The sequence below is a fragment of the Mycetomoellerius zeteki genome, unplaced genomic scaffold (genome assembly GCF_001594055.1).
Source record: "Mycetomoellerius zeteki isolate Tzet28-1 unplaced genomic scaffold, Tzet1.0 scaffold327, whole genome shotgun sequence".
Taxonomy (NCBI): domain Eukaryota; kingdom Metazoa; phylum Arthropoda; class Insecta; order Hymenoptera; family Formicidae; genus Mycetomoellerius; species Mycetomoellerius zeteki.
The window spans coordinates 150660-175016 of NW_017257313.1; the positions used below are offsets into that span (position 1 = coordinate 150660).

The window sequence follows — 24357 nt, forward strand, 5'->3', positions numbered from 1 at the left end:
TGGTATTTGTAACTATAATTATATATTACTATAATTATAGTTACAAATACCAAACATTTTTCTCTCTGTGTGTTAAGAATATATTCTTTTTGCTCATATTATTTGAGTTAATAATTTATTTAATAGTTAATAATTTTCTGTCAAGTTGAAAAATAGTTTTCCCCTTCTTTTGAAAAATTTAATTTTTTTGGGTTGTGTCACTTTTAAAATAAGGGAACGTTGTTTATGATAAGGGGCCCGAAAATGTTAGCGAGCACAGGGTGCTACCCCGCATCGTCACCGTTTCATCCGGAAAAGTCGCGTGAGGAAAGCATGGAGTGTGACACATAGTCGCCGACGCGGGCCGGGTTCTCGGGGTCTCCGTAAATTACAGAAACTCGCGCGATGGTCTCGCGGCCGTAAATACTTGGTTATCATAGTCGGCGGAAGCACGACGGGGCATTATACCTGCATTCACGTTCATCGTGGTCAGAGATGGCGGCTGGACAGGGCGCGCTCAACGTTTCCATTCATCGGTGTGGATATCAAATGCAATAGTTCATGGCGGTGCTTCCGACTAGGTGGTCGACCAGTCCTCAACCTCTACCTCCTCTCCTAATCCAACCATCCAGCGTTTCACACCGGTCTCTGGCAGATTTACAGGCGCCCTGCTTGATATCTGCATCCGAGAGTCGCCCGTACTAGACACACGTGTTCCGAATCTCCTCTCTTCCCCTCTCACTCTCTCTTCCTCTCCTCTTCGTACTTTCCATCACCTCGCTGACTTTGAAGCAGCGTCATCTGAGATAATTAACTGAGTAATCGACGTGGTCGAATGTGGGATTAAAGGTCGACGGACGGCTGAGAGACGGTTCGCTAATGAACCTCCGTGGTCCTTTCATTCTCGAGTATCTTTCAGATTAACGAGATGTATCAGCCATTAACTCGTCTTTTTCTATTTCCGTGAATACGTTTTATCATTTAGTTATTTTAATATAATTGACATTTTTCTAGATATAAAAACTGACAATAATTTTGAAAAGCTTTGAAGATGAAATTACTAAAGCCCCTAGCTGAGATAATATTTTTTGCAATAAATGTTTACAGTTTTTAAAAATACTTATTAGCATCAGTATTATTAAATTGCTTGTTAAGCTGAGATAGCAATATCATAAATTAAATTTTATGATATTGCTATCTCAGTTTCAATTTAAGATTGCATTTCAAAACGAAAAATTAAATCAGCGTACATTTTATACAACTAGATATGTATATAAATTTACATCGAAATATTATTAAATACTAAGCTCTAGCTGAGATCGAATAGGGTATTTTCTTATTTAGTTGTTTATTCACACCAGTGAGCTCTATAATATATTGCTATTGAGAAGAAGGAAATGTCCCAATTCCTAGATAATGACATTCTCATTTCTGATACCTACATTAGATTATACTGTTTTTTTGTCAGAGATTCGTTTTTTTTTAAAGGTTAGAAAAACAATTATTTGTTTATCTTCCTTCCTGTTCTTGAGCCTCAGATTTTTATAGTTTAAGATAGGGAAGAAGAATCTAATATATGTTATACAGCTCACTGATTCACACATTTTAGTCTAATGTCATTTATTGTTATTTAAATTATTAAAGTCTATGTAAATTAATCAAAAAAAGGAACTCTTTTAATTCGTGTTCACATTACATTCTGAAGCTTGTATCACCAAAATTAAAGGTATACGTTGAAATAAAAACTGTATATAAATTACAAGAAACATAAATACCATCAAATATAAGAGGGAAAATAGTATCTCAAATTAGGAAATTATTTTCTCTGTTGCGAGAAAAAATTACGGCCACTCATAAACCCAGACTCCTAATATTGGTGTTTTACTTACATGATCGTACTGGAACTGATATTTTATGATACTGACGTTTCATAAATAGCTGTATTACTATCGATTGTGAATAGGGTTTAAGAATAGTCGAAATGCTGGCGATACATTTATAACGTCGAGGCGTACACGAGTATGTAATACATACGTACGAAAGAAGCCTTATATTCCCAAAAAAAGTATCGCAAAGAATGACTCCAAAAATCGCTCGTTTTGGGGCCCTCGATTTTATGACTGAACTCTATATCCAATGGTACCTTATAATGAGACGTTAATCACAGAGAAGTTTCAAATTGAGGTGACAATTGTTATCAGGGCTAGGGAGGTGGAATCAAAGTCCATTTTCAAATTATCATTATACGGGTATCCCAAAATAATCGCCAAATATTTCATGGACAGGTAGAGCGGACTAAACTGAGTCGAAAAAGTCCTCTACCATTTTGTAATTTTCGCAATAATTAACAAGATATTAATTACTAAAAATTGTCGAAAATTAGTCTTCAATAATTTTTTACTCAAATACTATCAATTTTGCAGAAAAACTGCAAGAGACAAAAATTGTTTATTTTCTTCTCATAGAGCTCTAAGAATTTTTTCATAATTTTTTATCAACTTTTTAGTATGCATTTTCTTATTTTTACTAACATGAGAAAATACGGTATTAAAAAATTCTGAAAAAATTCTTAGAGCTTTATGAGAAGAAAATAAACAATTTTTGTCTTGCAATTTTTCTGTAAAATTGATAGTTGAGTAAAAAATTATTGAAGATTATTTTTCAGTAATGTTTAGTAATTAATATCGTGTTAACTATTGCGAAAATTGCAAAATGGTAGAGGATTTTTTGACTCAGTTTAGTCTGTTCTACCTGTTCATGAAATATTTGGCTAAATGACGCTTTGAATGTAAAAAAATCGGATTTTCACATAGAATATACGTATATTCACGTAATATACGTAACACCCTCTCCAGCTATGATAACATTTGTCACCTCAACCTCAAACTTCTTTGTAATTAATCTCTCATTGTAGGATATCATTTGGCACACAGTTCAGTCTAAACATTGAAAGCCCAAAAACGGGCGAAAAAACCCCTTTTTTGGGGTCACTCTTTACCTTCAATTAAATCATCACAGATATGTTTATTATTACCTCATGTATTTCGTAGCTGACATAGTTAATGTATTTTGAAAAAAATACTTATTACTATAGAAAAATACCTATTACTATACTACTGTAGAAAAAGTACCTCCCATTAGTGTGTTCGAAACGTCATTTTTATTTAGAAATTAGTATCTTGAATTTAAAGATACTATGTGATGTTTAAGAGTGTATGCAGTGAAAATTGAGAATTGTGAATTATAAAGACTAAAATTCGACCAATCAGAATGGGTTAAAAATTAAAATTATCTGATTGGACGAATTCGCGATCCTTTGGACACGGGCTTTAGCCTCCCGTTTGCGATCTCTTTGCCCAATAATATTAGAATACATAATTGCAAATTACCGTATATGAATAACAAACATGTGATTATTCAATAATTAATAGAATCTCGCTATATATTTTCCTTTTGTTTCTTCTCCGTCTTAGTGAGGAGAAAAGAAGCGTTTTTTATTTACGTGTAAATTTTCAACGCTTTCTCAACAACTTTTTTATTGAAAGAATGTGAAACATATAATTTTTATCACAGATGAAAGTTCTCGTCCTCTTTACACTTCCTAAGTGATAAAGTATCACTCGCCCTCTAGATGACATCCTAGCTTCGGCCGTGTATCAGCCACGTAGAGTGATAAATAAAATATCATGCTCTAGTGCCCTATAAAAGGTTGATATCTGAGCGTTGCTATGGTAGCGCATAACATCTCCAGTGCGACATTTATTCACGCTTGAAGCAAAGAAAGAGCAGATCGTTAAAATTGCAATCGTCCAAGCAAGTCCGTCCATGAGTAAATCCACGATCCGCTAGTGAGCTTGCCAGCCAAACATTATCACACATGCAGCTAATTGGACCGTTAATCCTTTCAAAACCGTTAGTCCTTTTTAACAAAGAAACATGAAAGACCTTGTTTTCCAAGGGTTTTTGAGGTTACCGAATTTGATTCTGGCCTCCGAATTCTAAAATTTAAATTTAAAAAAGTATCTAACTGTCACATCTTATACAGCACACTTTATCCGAGAGATATCCTGAGAACATCCTTCGGACGTTCAAAGGATATAGGCACGTCCTTCATGCTGTATGAAAAGAAACTCGGTTTTAGTAGTAACCTGTATTGAAGAAAAATCTATAAATGTCACAGAGCTCATTATCGGAATTTGAAAGTCAATTTGGGTATCAACATTTACTATTTGCATAGCACCAATATCCTTCAAATAACGCGAAACTTTATGTTATTCCACAATAAAAAATTCCGTAAAACCAAATTTTGTAGCAATTAGAGCATTTTAAAAAATTCTACTCGTCACATATTAGATCCATTATTTAAAATTTTTTATTTTTGAACTTGAATATTTTCAAATAAAACATTATCAAATTATCCCGCAGACCAAGTTTCATGAAAATCGAGCGAACAGTTTACAAAATAAAAAGGGAAGCCGGTATGCCCAAACGGGTCCACAAAGAAAAATCTGATTTCGCGCTTGAAAAGTCCGGACGAGGGCTATTCACGCGACATGGCAAGGGAGAGGTGGTTGCATTTTGCCGATTTGCGTGCTTGTGTAACTTCTTGCGCGCCTTTTGCAAACGCTATGCACGTTATGCTTGCGGCCGGACAGTCGGCGTTTATTCCTGCCGTATTCTCGTGATAACATTCGCTGACGTCCCCGCAACGCCCGTTGCATCCTCTATCTTCAAAGGCACGGGATAATGGAATTGCTATTTCAGTGCGCAAACATTTATTCCCGCGGATACCCGTTCACGTTATAATTTCTGGGATGACATGCATGCGATGTTTGGTGCCCCGGGGGCGAGCTCGCGCATTTTGTCGGCCAAGGGAGATGATTACTTTAAAGAACGCCGGAAGCAGCTTTCCGCTTTTTTTTTCCTTCCTAATTTTTCCTTGTCATTCGCGAGAACTCGCCCCACAAAGAAAACGCGCCGATCGCGTAATTGAATGTTACACTCGGGAAGAGCGAAACAGTGGCGTGGCGGAAAAATGTTAAGAATGCTTCGTCGATTTATTTAATGTCAATAATGTCTGCTTCGATTCTCCGCATGGTGTAATGTAAAGGGCGCGCAGCGATGCAACAACGTTACATAGACCTATCTCAATTAACTAGTCGATTGTTGTACAACATGTTGTGTGTATAACACATTTATACTCGAAGTACGTCGCAAAAACGACGATAATAAAAAAAAGCGTTTAATAGGTAATGATACACTTTATGTATCGATCTATAAGGTAAATGTCTCAATAACTGAATATATTCAGAGATTGACAAATCGATAATGTATGTTTGTAATTAGATATTTGTCAATAACAATAAGAAAATAACAAATCAAAAAGAAAAAATTAAGTATTTTGTATTAAAATAAGTAATAAAATTATATAAATTTGATTCTAAATATTATTACCAAGAAATCATTTATTTTAATTTTCACAGGAACGATCATATTTTCTCATTTTTTCATCATTTTGAGTGAGATTATAGTATCTATAAAGTTTTGAATTTTTAAAAATATTGTATTATATGTATTTAAATATGTAGTATATTTTTTATATGATTGTGAGAAACTGAAAATTGAATTTAAAAAATTTATTTTATTAGAAATTTAATTAGTGGTACAATCAATATGGTATATTAGTAAATCAATGAGAGAAATTTCATTTAAATATACTTTTTCAGATTATAGATTCAGATTTATCAGATTTATGTATATATATATATATATAGAGAGAGAGAGAGAGATTTTCAATAATTGAAAAAACAAAGTTTTATATTGATATTAATTCCTTTCGTAATACTACTAATTATTAATTAATAATAGAATATAGAGAAATATAGAACTGATTATATTTTTTCATTAGTTCAATCATTGAAACATTGATTTTTCAAATAGCACAAAAAGTTTGAAAAGAATTCTATTTTGATTCCCGACCTACGACATGAATTCCTGTTTCGTCCCATTTTTGTTCTAAAAGTATTCTTGAGAAAGATTTCACTTTTATATCTCCAATCGTGAGCTCTTTCAGATTTAAAAGGTAATCTTTTTCTAGTTTCTTCTATTTTTTAATTTTGTATAAGAATAAATACATTATATATATAATTATACTTGGATCTTTATGCAAATTAAATATTATTTTTATTAAATGTAATATATATATGTATATATTTGTATATATTTTTATATTCTTTTCTCATTCATTTCTAGCAGATTAAGTTAAATTCATAAAGTAACTTAAGAAGGTATACTTTTACATAGGAGTTCAAATGTATCAGTTGTGTTATCTGGATTTATACAGATTCATTACTTACGTCGCGTATTTTTCGCAAGTCTAGGTTACTTTCTATAATTTGTTGTAACTTTGTGACTTATAAACAATTTCCATAACGCTATAATTCATCGCGGTTTATTTTGCATGACTCGATACACAAGCTCGCCTCGCTAAATTACTATAAATTACTTGATCGACTAGCCCGGTGCGAACAGTATGCAACAAACCAGGGGCAATTATCTGCGAAACTTTGTTATATAGAACACGGGGCGAATGAAAGAGCATTAAACTGTTGGAATAATATAATAACGGAATGGCCACCCGGATGATCCCGTGCGACGTTTTATTTCTCCAACGGAACGGCCGCGCCATGAAAAATTATAATTGATATGGACGGACCGGAAACCAAGGGGGAATAATCCGAAGGCAAATGCTCGTGGAAAGGTAGACGGCGGGAAAAGAATCGCTAGTCTGTTGAACTAGAATACAAAAGTCGGCTGGAGACTTATGAATTAAAGGATGTCGGTCTCGACCGTGCTGCGGAACGTTTCGCGGAAAAAAGGGACTCTTTTCCTTAACGAGAATGCACATTTCTGCTTATTATTAACGTGTGATTAACAACTGCGTTGCATTATTATGTTAAAGTGCTGAAATAAGAACTTACGTATACCGTTGTACGGTATAATAATCATTTATTATTTTTACCTATACCAATTCTGAATTTTCGATACATATATTACACCATTGAGTGTTTATTATGTAAATTAGGTTTATTAAAATCGTTTAAAAAATTATATTTCGATATTTTAAATGTATATTTTTATACGTATATCATATACTACATTTATACTATATTTGTACCTATTGAGTGTATATATAGTATATTGAAAGTGTTTAAAAAATGTATATCTATTTATTACAATATTTAACTGTATATTGTTATACAATATAATAATCGTTCATTACTTTTATCTATACCAATTCTAAACCATTGGTAGGTATATTACATCATATTTATATCAGTGAGTATTTATTGGGCATATTAAATATCATACTTACACTATTGAGTGTTTATTACGTAAATTAGGTTTATTAAAAACATTCAAAAAATGTATATTTATTACAACTTTTTAATGTATATTATTATACATATATCATACACCATATCAATATCATATTAATACTACTGAATGTTTACTAACGTCAATTAAGTTTATTAAAAACGTTCAAAAGATGTATATATATTACACAGTTTTTTAATGTATATTATTATACATATATCATATATTATATTTATAGTATATTAATACCACTGAGTTTTCACAACGTAAATAAGGTTCATTAAAAACGTTCAAAAGATGTATATATTACACAGTTTTTTAATGTATAATATATTGTTATACGTATATCATATATTACATTTATAGTATATTAATACCACTGAGTATTCATAACGTAAATAAGGTTTATTAAAAACATTCAAAAGATGTATATTTATGACAATTTTTTAATGTACAATATATCGTCAAACGCATATCGCATACCTTATTTATATCATATTTATATCCTTGAGTGAATATATTGAATTGAATATAAGATATATTCAAAAAGGTTTAAATAACGTATATTTATTACAATATATTTAACCTATACTGTTATAATAATCGGTAACTATTATTATCTATATCAATGCTAAACCATTGGTACGTATATTACACCATATTTACACTATCGAGTGTTTATTGGGAATGTACGATATTTTACACTTTATTTTGGCATATTTTGACATAAAATACAAAATATAGTAAATTATTACTTTTTTGATAACCATATCTTAATATTTTTATGCACGTATAGAATAATGAAATGAATCATTTGGTACAACAAAGTATACAGTTACGTTAGGACAGAATAAAATCTCATAAATTATTAATTTTTTGATAACTCTACTCTATTTTCATATTTTTACAGTAATTATGGTATATGCAGAATATATATATATATATATATCGATGTTCATTCCTATTGTCCTTTTTTTCTTGAAACAGATAGAAAAAAGAAGGCAGTACATGCAATCGGCGTGAACACATCAAAAGTTAGTGCCCAGAATTACAAATCATGGACACATTGAACTAACAGAATCATATTATGTAAAAAAATCTTACAGTTTTATTTTTTTAAGTAATTTAATTATTTCATTTTCATGATTTTAAAAAATTGATTTTTGATTGTTTGTTCTTCTTTAAACTACAATAATTTTTTTGTATTTTCCTGTTTTTGTATTTTTCTTAATTTCCGAAATAGCTCTGCGGCATTTAAAATGAAACACCTCGTACATCGCCGTATAATGAACTTATTATTAATTAATGATTCGGATATTGACACAGATTTGAATATTAACTATTTCATTTGCATAGATTAATATTGAGACATACATATAATAATATACATATATAATAATAAATAATTATTTTGTGGCATACATAATAACAACAGTTTATTTTTTAGGTGGCATGGCTGCGTGTCGATACGCAAACTATTTTGACGATAGCGACCCACGTGATCACGAAGAATCACAGGATCGCGGTTTCCCACAGTGACCACCGAACGTGGTTTCTTCACATACGGGAAGTACGGGAGTCCGATCGAGGCTGGTACATGTGTCAAATAAACACGGATCCTATGAAAAGTCAGATCGGTTATCTCGAAGTGGTCGGTGAGTAAAGAAATTATGCATTGACTCTTCCTCCATTAATGAACTGGTTGCAATCATTTTGATTATTTCTGTCGTTCTCATCTCGTAGAAAGATTTCCACAGGATATTGATAGTGGTTACATGTTTTGTTAATCTCCATTGTCTCAGACCGGGAAAAGATTGATATAATTTATCTCTTCCGTTTATATTATTACGTTTTCTCATTCATTTATTACTATCGCCGTCTAATTGCATTAACGGAAAATAGAAGAAGCGTTATTGAAATAATGGACTTGAAATAAAGTCGTCTTCATTTCCTCACGATACCAATTTTCGTCCATCGTTGTTATCATAGCTCGCTCATACGCGACCGCTGGATATCAGGTTCAATTAACGCCATAAGAAGCTAATATCGAAGAAGAGAACGCGACGCCCCGATTGAATATCACAGCGTAATATTAGAGTTGAAATGCGCACGGTTATAACGCTTGCGTTTGTTGAAAAGGTAGCACACTCAATCGGAATCAGAAATCTTCCAAACCAATGCGAACTTCTGGGCAATGCAAGTTAGTCTGCTAGCCTCTTGGCTGGTACAACTTACAAAGTGGCTCTTGCCGCAGTTCGAAGACTGCCGCGAGTACTCCCGAACTGCAAAGCTTTAGTTGTATGTCGCTGCTCGAATGCACTCGCAAGTAGATTATACAGAATGCTAATAAGAGACCGCTTTCATCGGTTCCGTCGCGTCGTTAAGACTTCGTTTCGGGTACCGCCGGACGGCTGGCCCTTCTTCCTCTCTTCCACTCTCGTTCGTGTTACGGTATCATAATCTTCTCTCGCTCCTTCCCTCGTTTATCGTCTAAACGATGCCGTGTCTCGTTCACTCTCTTCTCTCTTCCTCGTCCAATTTAAAAAAGTTTCTCAAGCCGCGGTTTTGTTATTCCCACCGTATTACATTAATGATGAAATCTGCCATTGCTAAAATGACCTTTCACTATTTAAGGTTTGAGTATGCCGAGCTTAATCCTTGCGTACATCGTGCGCGAGTAAGTGGCAATTTCCATAGATAATGTTACTCGTAATTGTACGGAAATAGGATGATGCGTCGGAGATATGCGATTGCAGTAGTGTGGGTGCATGAGCATGCAGGATGTATCCAAGTTCGAGCTCGACTATGCACATTAAATAGTATGGTTACTGCTGGTGTAATATTGAATGGAATAGCAACGTATATTTCTTATATACAAAATGAATTATTCGATTGAGACAATTCCTCGTGAATATTGCGAATGTGAATATTATTTTTTACTTATCCAAATAAAATTCAATGAAATCTCGTCTTTACTAGAGTTTATGCTAAATGACTCTTACACAGTTTAAAACATTTTGTATTTGTATTAAAATCGGTTCTTATTAAAAATCTTTGTGTTGAATTTTTAATATATCTGCAATGAATAATTTAACGCAATGTGATTATGTTATTTGAATATTTTGTGTTAAATTGATGTTTCTTTGTGTTAAAGTAACACCGTTTATGAATAAATGAACAAATAAAAGCTTTAAAACGTAAATTCTAAGATAAGTGAATAAAATATGTGTTAATTTAATATACGTGAATAGTTTGATAAATTTTGAGCCTGGACATGAAAATAGCATTACGTGAAAACTGTTGTAAAGTGTAAAAGCTGCATCTTTTTAATGGCTGCTCCAAAATTTTTAGTCATATGTGACTTATATGTGAATCAGTTTTGTTTTGATGTCAGTTGAGAAAACTGACGCCACGCAATAGGTGCCGCGTTTACTGACATTGGACCGGAAAGGAGTGTTTGGACCGGTTCAAAAGGGATACAAAGGATTTCTTGCGTGATTGTTGACGAAACATGAATCCACACCACTACATATGAGAGCAAAGAACAGTCATCTGTTCCGAAGAAGGTGAAGACGTTCCATTCGGAATGAAGCGACTAGAAAAGAGATGGACTAAGTATATCGAGTTAAACGGAAGCTTGGGCATTACAACTCAGCGGAAAGGCATTAATGACCGCTCCAGTGTACTTTATTCGGATACATAAGTAACTGGAGTAAACAGATACGTGCAATGAAAAAAAGGCTTGTTGCATTAATTGAAATTCTATTAGATTTGACCAGAAAGGTACAAATTGGACACTTATAGTTAAATGTATTTCCACTTTGTTCGAGATAACCAGAAATTCAGTTACGATAACCAGAATTCCAATTGATATGATCAGAATTCGTTTTATTTATACTTCTTATTGGTACAACCAGAACATTTTTCTCAGTGTGATTATTTATTTTATTATTAAAGAAGAAGAGGAGTTTGTTATAATGCGTTTGACATACTGCGGAAAGCGCAAAATTCTATCTCTTTATTTAATAACGGAAAGAAGAAAACTCGTATTATATATCATACAATATTACAGTAAAGCACATCGTAGTTATTGAAGTGAAATATAAGTATCTGTGCTCTTTTCTCGAGGTTCTCTTATCGGCGATGCGGGCGATTCAAAACTCATTATTTCTCCAATCTTTTTCGCATGCTTCAAAAGTCGGCAAAAGAAAGGTCTCTCTCTTACTTTTCCCCTCTCTCTCTCTCTCTTTCTCTCTCTCTCTCTCTCTCTGTATCTGAAATATCCTTACGAGTTATACTTTCTTTAATGGCTTCTCGACATTTATCTGCAGAATCTATATCTATTCATCGATATGATAATTAAATAAGCTAATGTAATAACGATACGAAGCAACCCGATTCGGTTAAGTCACCGAAATGACAACAATTCACAGAAGCAAATGCAAAGATCGTTGTTTAAATATTACGCGTATTATAACGTGATGTCGTATCTGCACATCGAAGCAAATGGATACGTAATATAAACATTTTCGCATTCTCTCTTGAAGAGAACCACTCAGATGAGACCGGACTGGCTCTCGGTCGCGATGTAGGATTCGTTGCTCTCGTAGCGTTTGTTGTATACTTTACGGTCTTCCGGCACGGTCTTCTGCCGTTTCGTACTGAAATCAAATTGGCATTCTCGAGATACGGCCAGGCTCTCGTATCCCATCTGTAGCAATCTAATCCAGCGCTCCAGGGTCCGCTGCAGCTTCACCGGCGGCACGGCGGAGGCAGTGACGGCGGCGGCGCACTAGTTCTCGCGCGCGTCGACCTGACCTGACCCTCTTTCCCAGGTTCAAACCGACGGACGGGGCGCGTATAGCCGGCCGGCTACTTACTGGGAACTTCGTCTCCCTCGTGAGATCATTCTGCATCCCCTCACCCTCTCGGCTCGTCCGGCTGAAGTAGGTAGTCCCCGGCAAATGTACCGCCGCACCGCGCTTTCTATTTTAACGGCGCGGCACAACTCGCGGGAGTGCTACGTCGTCGCGGTCTTATGTCGCTTAAGAAATCTCCCTCCCGTGAGAAAGTAGGCTGCGAAGGTTAAATCGGGGTTGAACCGACTTTCCTTCGGGAACTAACCCTTATACGGAACGCTTCCGGTTATATATCTGGTAAATAGCGCCATATTCAATGGAACCACGTAAAACGAATGGTTCAGAAAATGTAACAAAAATTTAATGTTTGTTTATGAATTTTAAGTTTAATTAAAGAACAATTTTTCTGAAGTATTTAAAAATTTAGCTGGTTACAGATCTGAAAATAATTTTATTAGAATATAAAAATAATTATAGAGGATCCAATATAATATTAAAGCTTTTTTGTAGCATCGGTCATTATGGTTGAGATTCATATTATTATGACGATCCAGCAAAGTTATTTTCAGTATAATTTAGCTAAATTTTTAGATTTTTCAGTAAAATTGTTCTTTTCATGTACTCGTTTTGCTAGTCGGATAGAACAATCCTACTAAAATATTTAAAAATTTAGCTGTAGATACAAATCTGAAAATAATTTTGTTGGGTCATCAAAATAATTATGTAAAATGCTCCAATTCCACACAAATCACACTATCCAAGAAATATCCTGAGAGCGTTTTTAGGACATAGAATATCCTCTGACATAACATCTTTAGGAGATCTACGTTGTGTCATGTATGAGACTGGTTGCTAAAATGTCAAAACATTTTGCAACATTGTTCATCATGCTTGAGATTTCTACATAATTATTCTGATGAACCAACAAAATAATTTTCTCCGTATAATATTTAGCGCCATGTTCAACGGAATTATGTAGAACGAATGATCCTTAGCAAGTGTAACGAAAATGTGACGTTTGCTCATGTGACTTTCAGTCTGCAATATTACTATAATCTTAGAGTGGCCATAGAAAGCTATTTCTCTCTCTCTCTATCTTAGTAACATTCTTATTCTTGAATATTTGTGATATTTGACGATTTTATCAGCTAAATTAATCCAACGCACTTCAGAATTTAGTTAAATTTAGGAAATGTATGGACAAAGAAGTCACTATTGGACGACTTATATAACTCACTATAACTATTACTATAATTCTAATGTCAGAATTTATAGAACTGCATATTCATTAATCGCATTTAGGTCAGCTTTAAGAGGAAACCTCAAATACACTTGAGAAATCTTCTCGCGTGTATTAAAGAGAGTGGCTGGCAGTATATCATGAGTACACAAGAGGAAACTGATTTTCGGCGGAGGAGGTTCTCCATGTATAATCAGAAACTTTAATTTAAATGAATGTTAAACATGTCGATCTTTTATTTTGATTAAAGGAGTATGTTTTATACTATTTAGATCGTTTCTTTTTATTTACTCATATTATTTAATGCTTTATACTATTTTATATTATTTAGAAATTTATAATATCTTTATTATGATACAAAATTAAACATAGAAATTATTATAGAAAGTAATGTCTACAGTCGTGTAATTTGTGTATACGTGACAATGAGATATAAATTATACGATTCTCGTATTAATACATATTTAATGAATTGCAAAACGCAAAATAGACTTCCCATCTTGTAATTTTCCGTCAATAATATAATAGCTTTACAATGCTACAATCGGCGTAAAATCAGATTATTCGATAATTGATTGCCCAAATATGCATCGGTTAACTGTTGAATGATCTTATTGTGCATAATTAAACTTTGAGCTTTCATATACCTTGATAATGCAACTCATTAGAGAATGTTTTCAGCTTTCAATTATCGGAGATCCCGCAACGTTTCCGTCAGTGCACGCATATACGCAGGCGTACATTGCATTGGTGATATTTAGCACGTCAATTTATCTGAAGAAATTTACGAGTAAAGCTAATCTCTCTTCATTTGTAATGTCAAAGTCTTTCAAGATATTAATTTATATCATATGTTAAAAATGTTATTTCAAAACATGAGAAGGGCTATGCAATTAATAGTGCGCAAATCTTTGAGATAGCTTTTCCATTTGTAACTGTACGCTGATGATGACTCAAAGCAGAACTGAAATGTTTGTTTTTTATTGCATCGTCATTGAATATTGTTATAATATTTAATTAAAAATAATTCTATATTAAAAATTTGTGTATTGCTATAATTACGTTAGATTCATACAGCCTTTCTTTTAATAATTTAAAGTTTATTTTTTATATGAGTGTATATAAATTATTAAATTTATCCTTCTTTTAAAAACGTCATTGTTTCATGGATAACAATAGCAGTCATAAACAATCAAGATTACTCGAAGAACTCTAAAAATGATACATTGAAAAATCGTACATTTTTATAAAATCGAATTGTGTGAAACATTCATGAAGGTGTGAACAATTCAGTAGTGAACGATAAAAGCAACTTATATGACTGCATCGCGTCAATGGTTACGAATGAAGCAATTTTTACCATCGGTTGCTTTAAAAATCGCGTTTAACGTGCAGTCGTGGGGCGAGCAGAGAAATTCAGAAAAACGAGAAGCGTGTTGAGTGGCAAGGAAGAGAAGAAAGGGAAGAAAGAGGAGCACGAGTTCATGAGAAAAGAGGAAAAAAATGAGGAATGAGTGTCGTGCGCTCGCAACTGAGGGGTAGGAGGAAGGAGTACACGACTTTTCATTTCCGAGAAGGGCTGTAAAGATTGCTCGCGTGCAACCACCCTCCCCCGGCCCACACGTTGTTCCCGGCAAACTCGCGCGGCCGTATTACCGCTATAATAATAAGGTTAATGCCTTGCAAATTAAGCGGACGCGAAAGACCTTTCGCGTGGCTTTATGCCCATTTTAGTGCCGATGCCTGATCTTTGAACTCGACGAGCCGCAATTATCGCGATAGTGAACCTATCTCGCGGGCTTCAATGAAATTTGTTAGGATTCTTCCTGAATCTTGAATTACATGATAATGGACCATCGATACGTAGATAAAATAGACATTAATCATACAATTAAATACTTGAAAGTTATACCTAGTGTAATTTTCGAATATATCCCTCGCTTATTACAAAAGTGACACAAATAAAAAATTTTCATTACAAAAAACCGTAAAGAAAAATGGGCTATTAGGAGACAAACGCAGCAAGTGATGCATAGATTATTCAATTGACGAAATATATTTAATGTACGCATATTTAATAATTGCATAAAAGGTTGAACGTTTTAGCTCATATTTGAATCATCTTTAACACGAAATAAAAGGAAAAATAAGACCGCAGTAGTTTTTAGTTTTGGCTGCAGTATTTGAAGTATTGTACTTAAATTAATCACGACAATTGTGTCATTGTATGAAACATGTCGATACAATCTAAAGATATATGAAAATACATAGTTATAATTATAACGTAATATATGGCATGAAACGTATTTCAATAGAGAAAATTTAAAACCGCGAATATAAATCAGTTTATCTTACCACTACAGCATGAGTAAATTGCAGTAAAAATCATATTGTAGTCAAAAGAATAGTCAGCAGAATAAAATTATAAAATTGAAGAATATTGGGTCAAAAGAAGTTAAAAAGTTATAAATGGAGAACTACAAAAATAGTCAACATGGATCGAAATCAGTAAATTGAACAAATATTTCATATTTAAGAGAGAAAGGTTATAGGTCAAATAAAGTACTTTGATTATAAGTTAATATTGTCTGTAGAACAGAAGAAGATGACTTAAACACTTAAATATTCGATGTCTGTAAATTCAGTTCTTTTATCTTTTATTGCAACATATGTCGGATAGTGAGCGTTTGTTGAAATAATGTGTTTCGCTCAAAATTTCTACATTATTCCAGTCAAATTTGTAGTCAAATTACATTCTACGGTTGGCAATAATAAGAATGAGTAAACGTATTCTGGTTGATGTAATTAAAAAGAAATTAAGTTTCTCAGAAAAGGGATAAATTTATTTTATAACTAAACAGAAAATTATTGAAAGAGTAATTAAATAATCGAAAATTATACAAAAGTATATACTCTAAAATCTGGAAATAATAACAAGTAGGTAACTAGAAATGGTAAATATCAGCCACGTGCGATTGTCGAAGCGCTGAAATAATTTAATACGTAAGAGATATAAAAAGAATATGTTCTTAATATGATCAAATGTCATTTTTATCATTTTCATTTTACTGCGGTCATTAAAAACTCTTTTTGAGACATGACGATTTTAATATTCTTTTTAAATCACCGTTTCTAAGTTGCGACAATTTTTTTATAAAATTAAATTATTTTGCTTTTGACGATGGGATAATATTTACTTAACTCATTCAATAACTTGAAAATCATGATTTTTTTTAGTTGTGTAAAAGAGCGATATTTTAGATATCGAATAAAAAGTGTGCGTTCACATTACTGCTATCAACAGTTGTTTTGTGGAGTGCTTATATAAACTTGCGCATAAAAAAACATAGCTGTATTTTCACTCTATTAAGAATTCTTTGAGTTCCATAGTTAATTATAGGATCTAAGAGAAAATGCTAATTAGACAGAGAAGGAGGGTATCGATAGATCACGAATTGAAGGAAGAAAATAGATCGAGAGATTCTTATTGAGAGTACACTTTGATCTTCGTTAATGTCATCCTATTATAAGATCCGATAAGAGACGATGCACTCTCTTGTTTTAATGAAATTTCGCATTGCCGTGTAATTCGCGAAATAACGTAGAGAGACGGCTTTGCCTCCTTTTCTACATTAATGCACTTTCCAAGTTCGAATAATTAGCTCGTCGATATATAAGACGTTGGTTCATCAGTACTATCGTTGTAGGATCAAAATAAACGGAACGTTTATAACAAGTTGCGTATTACTGTCACTTCCGTTAGAGTTTTCCTCCCAGACGACGGACGGAGCCGTAAGTAATCTCCACGAGTACTGTCGAGACAGGAATCGATCGTTTTGTTCGGACGTAGCTTGCGTCACGAGCATCTGACGACAATGCTCGTAAATCACGAACGCGTTTCGTCTCGTTGAAGTCTTGGCGAGAGTCTCGTTTATTCTGTACATAAGTAAGGGGACGTACATTGCTTTGATACGCGAACCGATTCCCTATTCTGAAATCGTCCAATTAAGCCTGGCGAGAGATCGCTTGCTCATACCCCGGAATAAGCTTCATTCGTCCCTCCAAGCGGAAGGATGGGAAGGATGTCACGTGGCTATCGGCTGGCATCCGGTACAGGTCATTGTCAGGACGACCACGTCACGTTGACGTTGGCCGCCGATATATGGACATAATGCACGATATCCTCAGGGATCTTGACAGACCGTGGGAAACTACGGTTAACTCTGTGCCAGTTTTGATTTAATTGATGTGACTAACTGTCTCTCGTAATTCAAGTCCACCATATAAACTAATGGAACATAAATCTTCAGCTCTCGTCGCGAGTTATTTCTCTGACTGATTATATCTCTCAAACTTTCGCGTTTTATACGCGGAAATGTAATAAATATAATTGTTCTATTTTTTTTTTACGTTACTTTTGTTACAATATTATAATATAATACAAAATTTATTTTTTTATATTATTATTAAAATACTGTATAATAATACATAAAATTTATATTATAATATCACATTACTTTCTGCACATCTGCTATTATACTTATTTTGTTTGCATACATTAAATATTATGTTTAACTTATATATATTTAACGTGAATAAATAATACGTCTTTTTTATATTCTGTTGGTACTTATACAATTATATTTTATTTACAATTATATCTATATAATTATTTAGACATTGAATTAGCTTTTCAGCTACCTATTGCGTGCAACTTTTCTCAATTTTGTACATTACTATCACAGTACATATATTACTATCTATGTTGTTGTTAACTGCTGCACTAACAAAGTTATTACTATTAAATTTTAATTAATATATAATTATAAATATAAGCCAACAGATATAGAACTTCCTAATGACTCTCGAAATTAAAAAACAAAGTTTCAGGGAATATAAACGCGATAATTATAGAGCGCGATAATTATAGAGATTATGAATCTTGCGGTATGATTTTTAGTGTTTGTTCTTCTTATACATGAGGTTCGTACGTTTCGATCCGGTTTAGAGTCTTCATCAGCGACATAATATTTATAATTTAATTAGAGAACATCTTTTCCTCCAATATGTATAGTCCCACTAAAGGATTAATAAATCCAGAGTGAGGTAAATTTAATTTGACTATGAATTTTAATTTTAAATTCTGAAATGGTAAATGTGAATTGAGAAAAACTGAACAAATATGAGTGTCTATACAATGTAAGTATAAATTGAATAATGTGGCTTACCATAAAAGAGAGAAGAGCGTTTTACGTAGAACGGAAGAAACGTAATCACAAGAATTTGATATTGAAATTAAGTCGAACATTATTTAACGTGTGTAAATCGTTTGAATTTTGTAAGATTATCGCGCTCTAATTACCGCATTTGTACTCTCATTTGCTTAAACCTTCGTTTTTTATAACTATAAAATTTTGTCTACCTCTTAATATATAAGTAAGAAGTTAATTTACGTATTTAATACGTATTTTGTTTATTTCTCTTACATTTACGAATATATTGACCCATCGATATACGATGCATATCGAATTACTTCTCAAGTATTCCATGGCACATAGAGAGATCATACATCTGCGAAGGGAGAAAAGTTAAACTCGCTCTATATACCCCGCAAGAAATTCAACCGTATGTGGTACGTAGTTTACCGTGCACCGTGGCGATATACATGATGCCAGTTTTTCGACTGGCCGGATACGGATCGCAATTTTCGAGGCACTCGTGCGTGCTTTTTTAAGTCTTTCGACGTCGTGCAAAACGTGAACGGATACACTTCTAAATTCGGCTATAGACCGCCGACGGTAGCCTATTTTGTTGTAGAAGTTTGCAACTTTTCGCAGCACGCTTTGCAAGTCCATTTCCGTTTCCCCGATACCTTTATTCGGTATCTTTATCCGCGAGCGGTAAAGTACAAAGCGTAACGGCGCGGCCGCGGCGCGCCAACGATAGCGATGGTAGTGGTGCGCGGGCAGCAAGCTGATTTCGCGCGCGTGCACCCCAATCTTTCTATAAATATCGCGTCTGATATATGTACGTACACAATACACATGTGGCGGCATGTAACATTTAATATTACAAATACGCAATCGACATCGCGTTCGATCGTTCCCACTGTGGTAATCATAGCTCTCGCAACGCCTCGCATTCAACGTCAAATTTTCATTAATTACATCGATATCTCGGCCGTGCGGTGAAACGGTGCAATGAATTTTCATCTCGTACACACGACGAAACCAATTTCAACTTTATCGATATCGGGCTATAGCTGCGCATCGAAACGTATGATTTCGCCGTTTCCCATAAATGATTTATTCCGAGGAATATCCGAGGAAGAATGAAGAGCATCGTGGGTAAGTCTGGCATTGTACTATCACTTGCCGCCAACTTATGCGTGAAAGAGAGAGAGAAAGAGAGAGAGCGAGAGAGAGAGAGAGAGAGAGAGAGAGAGAGAGAGAGAGAGAATAGGATGGAAAGAGAGATTTAGTCAAATTAGAGGGAACAGGAACCTAAATAAATGAGTAGAAGGATAGTTACGTTTCTCTGAGACCACTTCCTGAAAGACAAACGTCTGCTCTTCACTTTACGAAGAAATTTCGAGTACCGCAGTCTCGACGGATTTGTAACACAATATTCCTCGCTTATTAAAACACATAGAAATATTGACTCAGAAAACGTCGAAGAATATGACAAAGAAGTAGGAAGACAATTAATACTCGCTATATCAAGTGGAAGTAACAAATGCCTTTTTAAGTAAATTTTCGTGTATCTTACTCCCAGTTTCCATTAATTCCTATTTTTTTTTTTCTTTAATATTAAATACTCTATATTTTTACCTTGCTACAATACGCTAATGTTGAAAGACTTAAGAGGTCAAATCAAATAAATAATCGCGCGATCCATTATGACAATCAGGTTGAAAGATGAATGTTCGTGTCCGCGGGGATTTGCCCCAATTGTGATTTACGTCGTCACGAAGAATTCAATAGAAACTCGAGGCATAGAAACGTTCTGCGATAGACTTTGTCCGCGTGGGAAATAAACGAAGAATAAGATTGTTACTTTGCGGCGAACTCATCGCAACGGGCGGTAATATTCTCTCTCTCTCTTTCTCTTCCCCTCTCCCTCTCCTTCTCTCACTTTCCCATTTTGTCTCTTTTCGTCCTTCTTCCTATTGCGCGAAGAGGCCTCAAGTATAAAGTTTATGGCGAATTTACGACGCGATGGAGCAAGATATTTGCACTTTAAAATGAGCAATTCTCAATTCCATACTGCTAGATATCAAAGGAGCAATGGTAATCCAATCTTTTAAGTTAAAAATAACATTTTGTTATATTTTAATTTCTATGTGTGTCAAGATGTAAATCAATTTATTTCTGTGGTTTCGAAGCAAACAACGTCCATGTTAACATGTGCTTTTAATAAATAATAAATTAAATTTTAGTCAATAAGACATTTTTTAGTTAGATTGTTTAATTCCATTGTTTTAATTAAATTAATCAGTAACAGCAGTGATGATTAATAATTAAAAATAATTCAAATTAATAATTTGACATTGAATTTAACAGTGCGGATCGGATAATAAAAAGGTTTCTTTTTGCGCGAATCGAGCAATGCTGCCCCAAATTGAGTACATTTCGCGATACTGCGCAGAAAGAACGATTTTATAGAAATAATTTAGATTAACTAGATATAAATTTGAAAATAATTTTGTTGAATTATCAAAATAAATGTTGTAGGATGCTCAAGCCGATTGCTGGAATATCAAAATTTTTTTGCAGCATTGCTCATCACGATTAAGTTTCCTACATAATCATTTTGACTATTCAACAAAATTATTTTCACATCTGTATCTAGCTGAATTTCGAAATATTTCAATAAAATCGCTCTTTCTATGTACAGAAGCACGAGGTAATAGCGGTTCTCCAATGGTCACAATGGCAGAATCGCCAGCGGATGTTTTCTACGGATTATGCTCGCGGAATACTTCGTTGAAACGAAGTTACGGTGTTAAGCAAACGGCGCAAAATGCAATGCTGCCCGTTCTATATTCCGCTCGCAAAAGTTGACAAAATCGTGTTTGTTCGATCGAGTAATACTTTTTGGCGACAAAAAGGGGATTTGTTTTGCGCTTCTGTACTTTCATGTAGATTTCGTACTTACAAGCGAAATTATCTCTGCAAATTCACCTGAGAAAAAACAAATGGTTTTAATTGCGTACTAGCGCTGCTAAAATTTCTCCGACGGTAAATTGCCAGATGCGATCGTAGCAAATCGATCGGACAGAGTTAACAAAACCAGAACTAGTTAAGTATTACTTTCAGCGTGATAGTTTCGTAAACTATGCAAAGTGATATTTTGAATTCAGTACGTTGGTATCTCCTCTCGTCTCTATACGTTTTCCATTAGTTTAGCATTCTGAATGCACAAACCACATAGCTGAATTAGATTTTTTTCTTTCAATATCTCAAAAAATTTTTTAAATTAAATTTAAATTATTTCTATTTGTGATGATATATCTTATTTCTGGAAGCTATATAAACAAGGTAAAGCTATTCATATTATCAAAGTAAGTCATATTATTAAGAGTTTTTATAATAGATAATAATTTCTTTGTCTTATTTTACAAATGTTAATATATTAATTTACTAATAAATTCATAGTTTAATAAAAAAATACTATTTTACGAATTCTGTTATATTATAAAAAGAAATGTTTAAAAAATGTTTATATTATTGGAAGAAGTTCAATAAAATATGTTTCACGTACATACATGAAGACAGAGTAAAAAATATACTCCATCTTTTTGATATAAATTTTTAAATGTCGAAAAAGAAGATACTCTTATTACTAAAACAATTATTATGTTTTCTTTAGACAATAATTATTATCATCAAAAGAAAATTTTAATATTATTAAAATTTAAGGTTACTAAAAGAATCTTTAAAGAGATTTTATATTAATTGTTGTTTATATATGAAACAATGATTGCGTTAAAATATATTAGTTTCACTTTGATACTAATTTTTTTCTGTGTAAACTTTATAATATGTATGAATTACAGTTTTGTGCTTCTAGATTCTATTCTTGCGATGTCATCGATCGACTCTCTATTAAGAGGGCGTCTAAAAAATTTGACATTCTTTAATCCACTGTAAATCTCTTACGCGGGCTATTTCGAAATTTCCCTGAAATGTGTGCAATGCATGACAGTTCAACGCCTCAAAGAGTTTCGCGACAATGGCGTTTCAAGCACGCTTGGCGCGCGCCTGTTTTTATTGTACATTATGCAAGCCGCGCCGGGCTTTCGTAACCGCGGGATAATGTAACCGCGAAATTGCGAGAACGCGAACGCCAGCATGCCACGAGGTGTGTGCATTAAGAAGTGCATCCTGATACGATGAAATGCGAATGAGTACAAAAGTCACGTTGAATTTAACGCTCTGCTTAAGTGCTATCAATTTAAACTATATTCCACTCGTATATTAACAGAGGCGCGTATACATAATTCAGAACAACTTTACAGAAATAGTTGCATGCGAATGCAGCGTCTGTATTAACTAACGGAGGAGCTCTGCTCTTGCTGCATCTGCTTGACCGACGCGATGAACTCGCTTTGAGTAAGGAAAAGTTCAAAAAGAAACATATAAAGAGAAGGATGAAAAGCAGATTTTCATTTTCCTCGCGCGTTGAAAAAGCTACTGAAGATCGTGCACATTCTCTGTGTGCCGGAAATATATCCTGTAAATAATTTAAAATAAGAATAGAATTTCAATCTCGTACTTTACCTTGGCGTATATCTACGTTTTCAGCGTTACCATAATGGAGTTGAATGTATAGAAATCCAAGGATATAGCTAACAATGTATGTTTTTGCACCCTTCATTTACATTATGCCAAAATGTTTTATACATATAATTCAATTGTTTCTCATTAAAAATTCAGAAAACCCCAATTAAGCTACATAGTCTAAAAGTCTGAAAATCTAAAAAAATACCCGGATACATACTTTCGCGAGTAAGGTCGCATGAGTTTAAGTAGAGCGAGGGAAGAAAGTGCGAGCGATGGATCATCGAATATTCCTTTTTGATGGCCGCTAGCAATTTGATACGGCGATACCTGCTAGCGCCATTTGAGTCGCTTTATGTACCGAGTAAATAAATCCTCGCCTCATACACCCACACGTACACACATACATATATAGACACGGTGCTCTTCACTTGCCCGTCCGTCGCGACCGCCAGGAACCGACTGATTTCGATTAGGGACCTGGATTGTCCTGCGGATCGTGTGTCCCGGCAAAGTGATCTATTGTTCCAGCGAATCTACGCGCGTCTCGACCGAACTTTTCGGCATTTTCGCCAGCCGTGCCACCCTCGCTCCGCCAGGAATACCGTGGGAACACACTTTTATCTTCATTCTTTATCCATCGCATCTCTCTGTCCCTATCTATCCACCGTTCGCCCGTTACCTTTTTTCGCGTGGCCTCTGGCAGATAACAAGATGGCAACGGACCGTGACGACGAGTATCTCTCTCGCCGAGTAAAATTGTCCGGATCTCGTCACGGTACGGGCAGATAGATAGGCTACGGGAGATGGGGAGGAAAGAGATGCGCACCCCCCTCGTTATCTTGCAACGCCCGCCGTAGAGAAGTAGTAGCATTGTAGCAACAAATACATAATGGAACATTTCGCTTGCCTCTCCTTCGCTACTGGCGTTCATGGTTTTTGCTCTGACCAGCAACGCGACGACATGTCAGCATGTTTCTCGAATGTTGCGTATAATGTTTCCACCTGGCAGACAATACCGTTTGTGTGGACGTTTCATTTTTTACTTTCAATCAATAAATTCTCTTATAATTTAATTTTTCCAAAGCTCTTGCGATCTGTTCGTCAAGTTAAAAGTTTC

The 24357-nt window shown here is 34.2% G+C and overlaps 1 protein-coding gene across 1 annotated transcript in view; it reads left to right on the plus strand.

The window, feature by feature from the left end:
* LOC108725114 (neurotrimin) overlaps positions 1-24357 on the plus strand; it is a 138264-nt gene that overhangs the window by 63859 nt on the left and 50048 nt on the right. The window contains exon 3 of the mRNA XM_018451907.1: positions 8804-9011. Within this exon, the coding sequence (XP_018307409.1) occupies positions 8804-9011 (208 nt within the window). The remainder of the gene's footprint in view (positions 1-8803; positions 9012-24357) is intronic.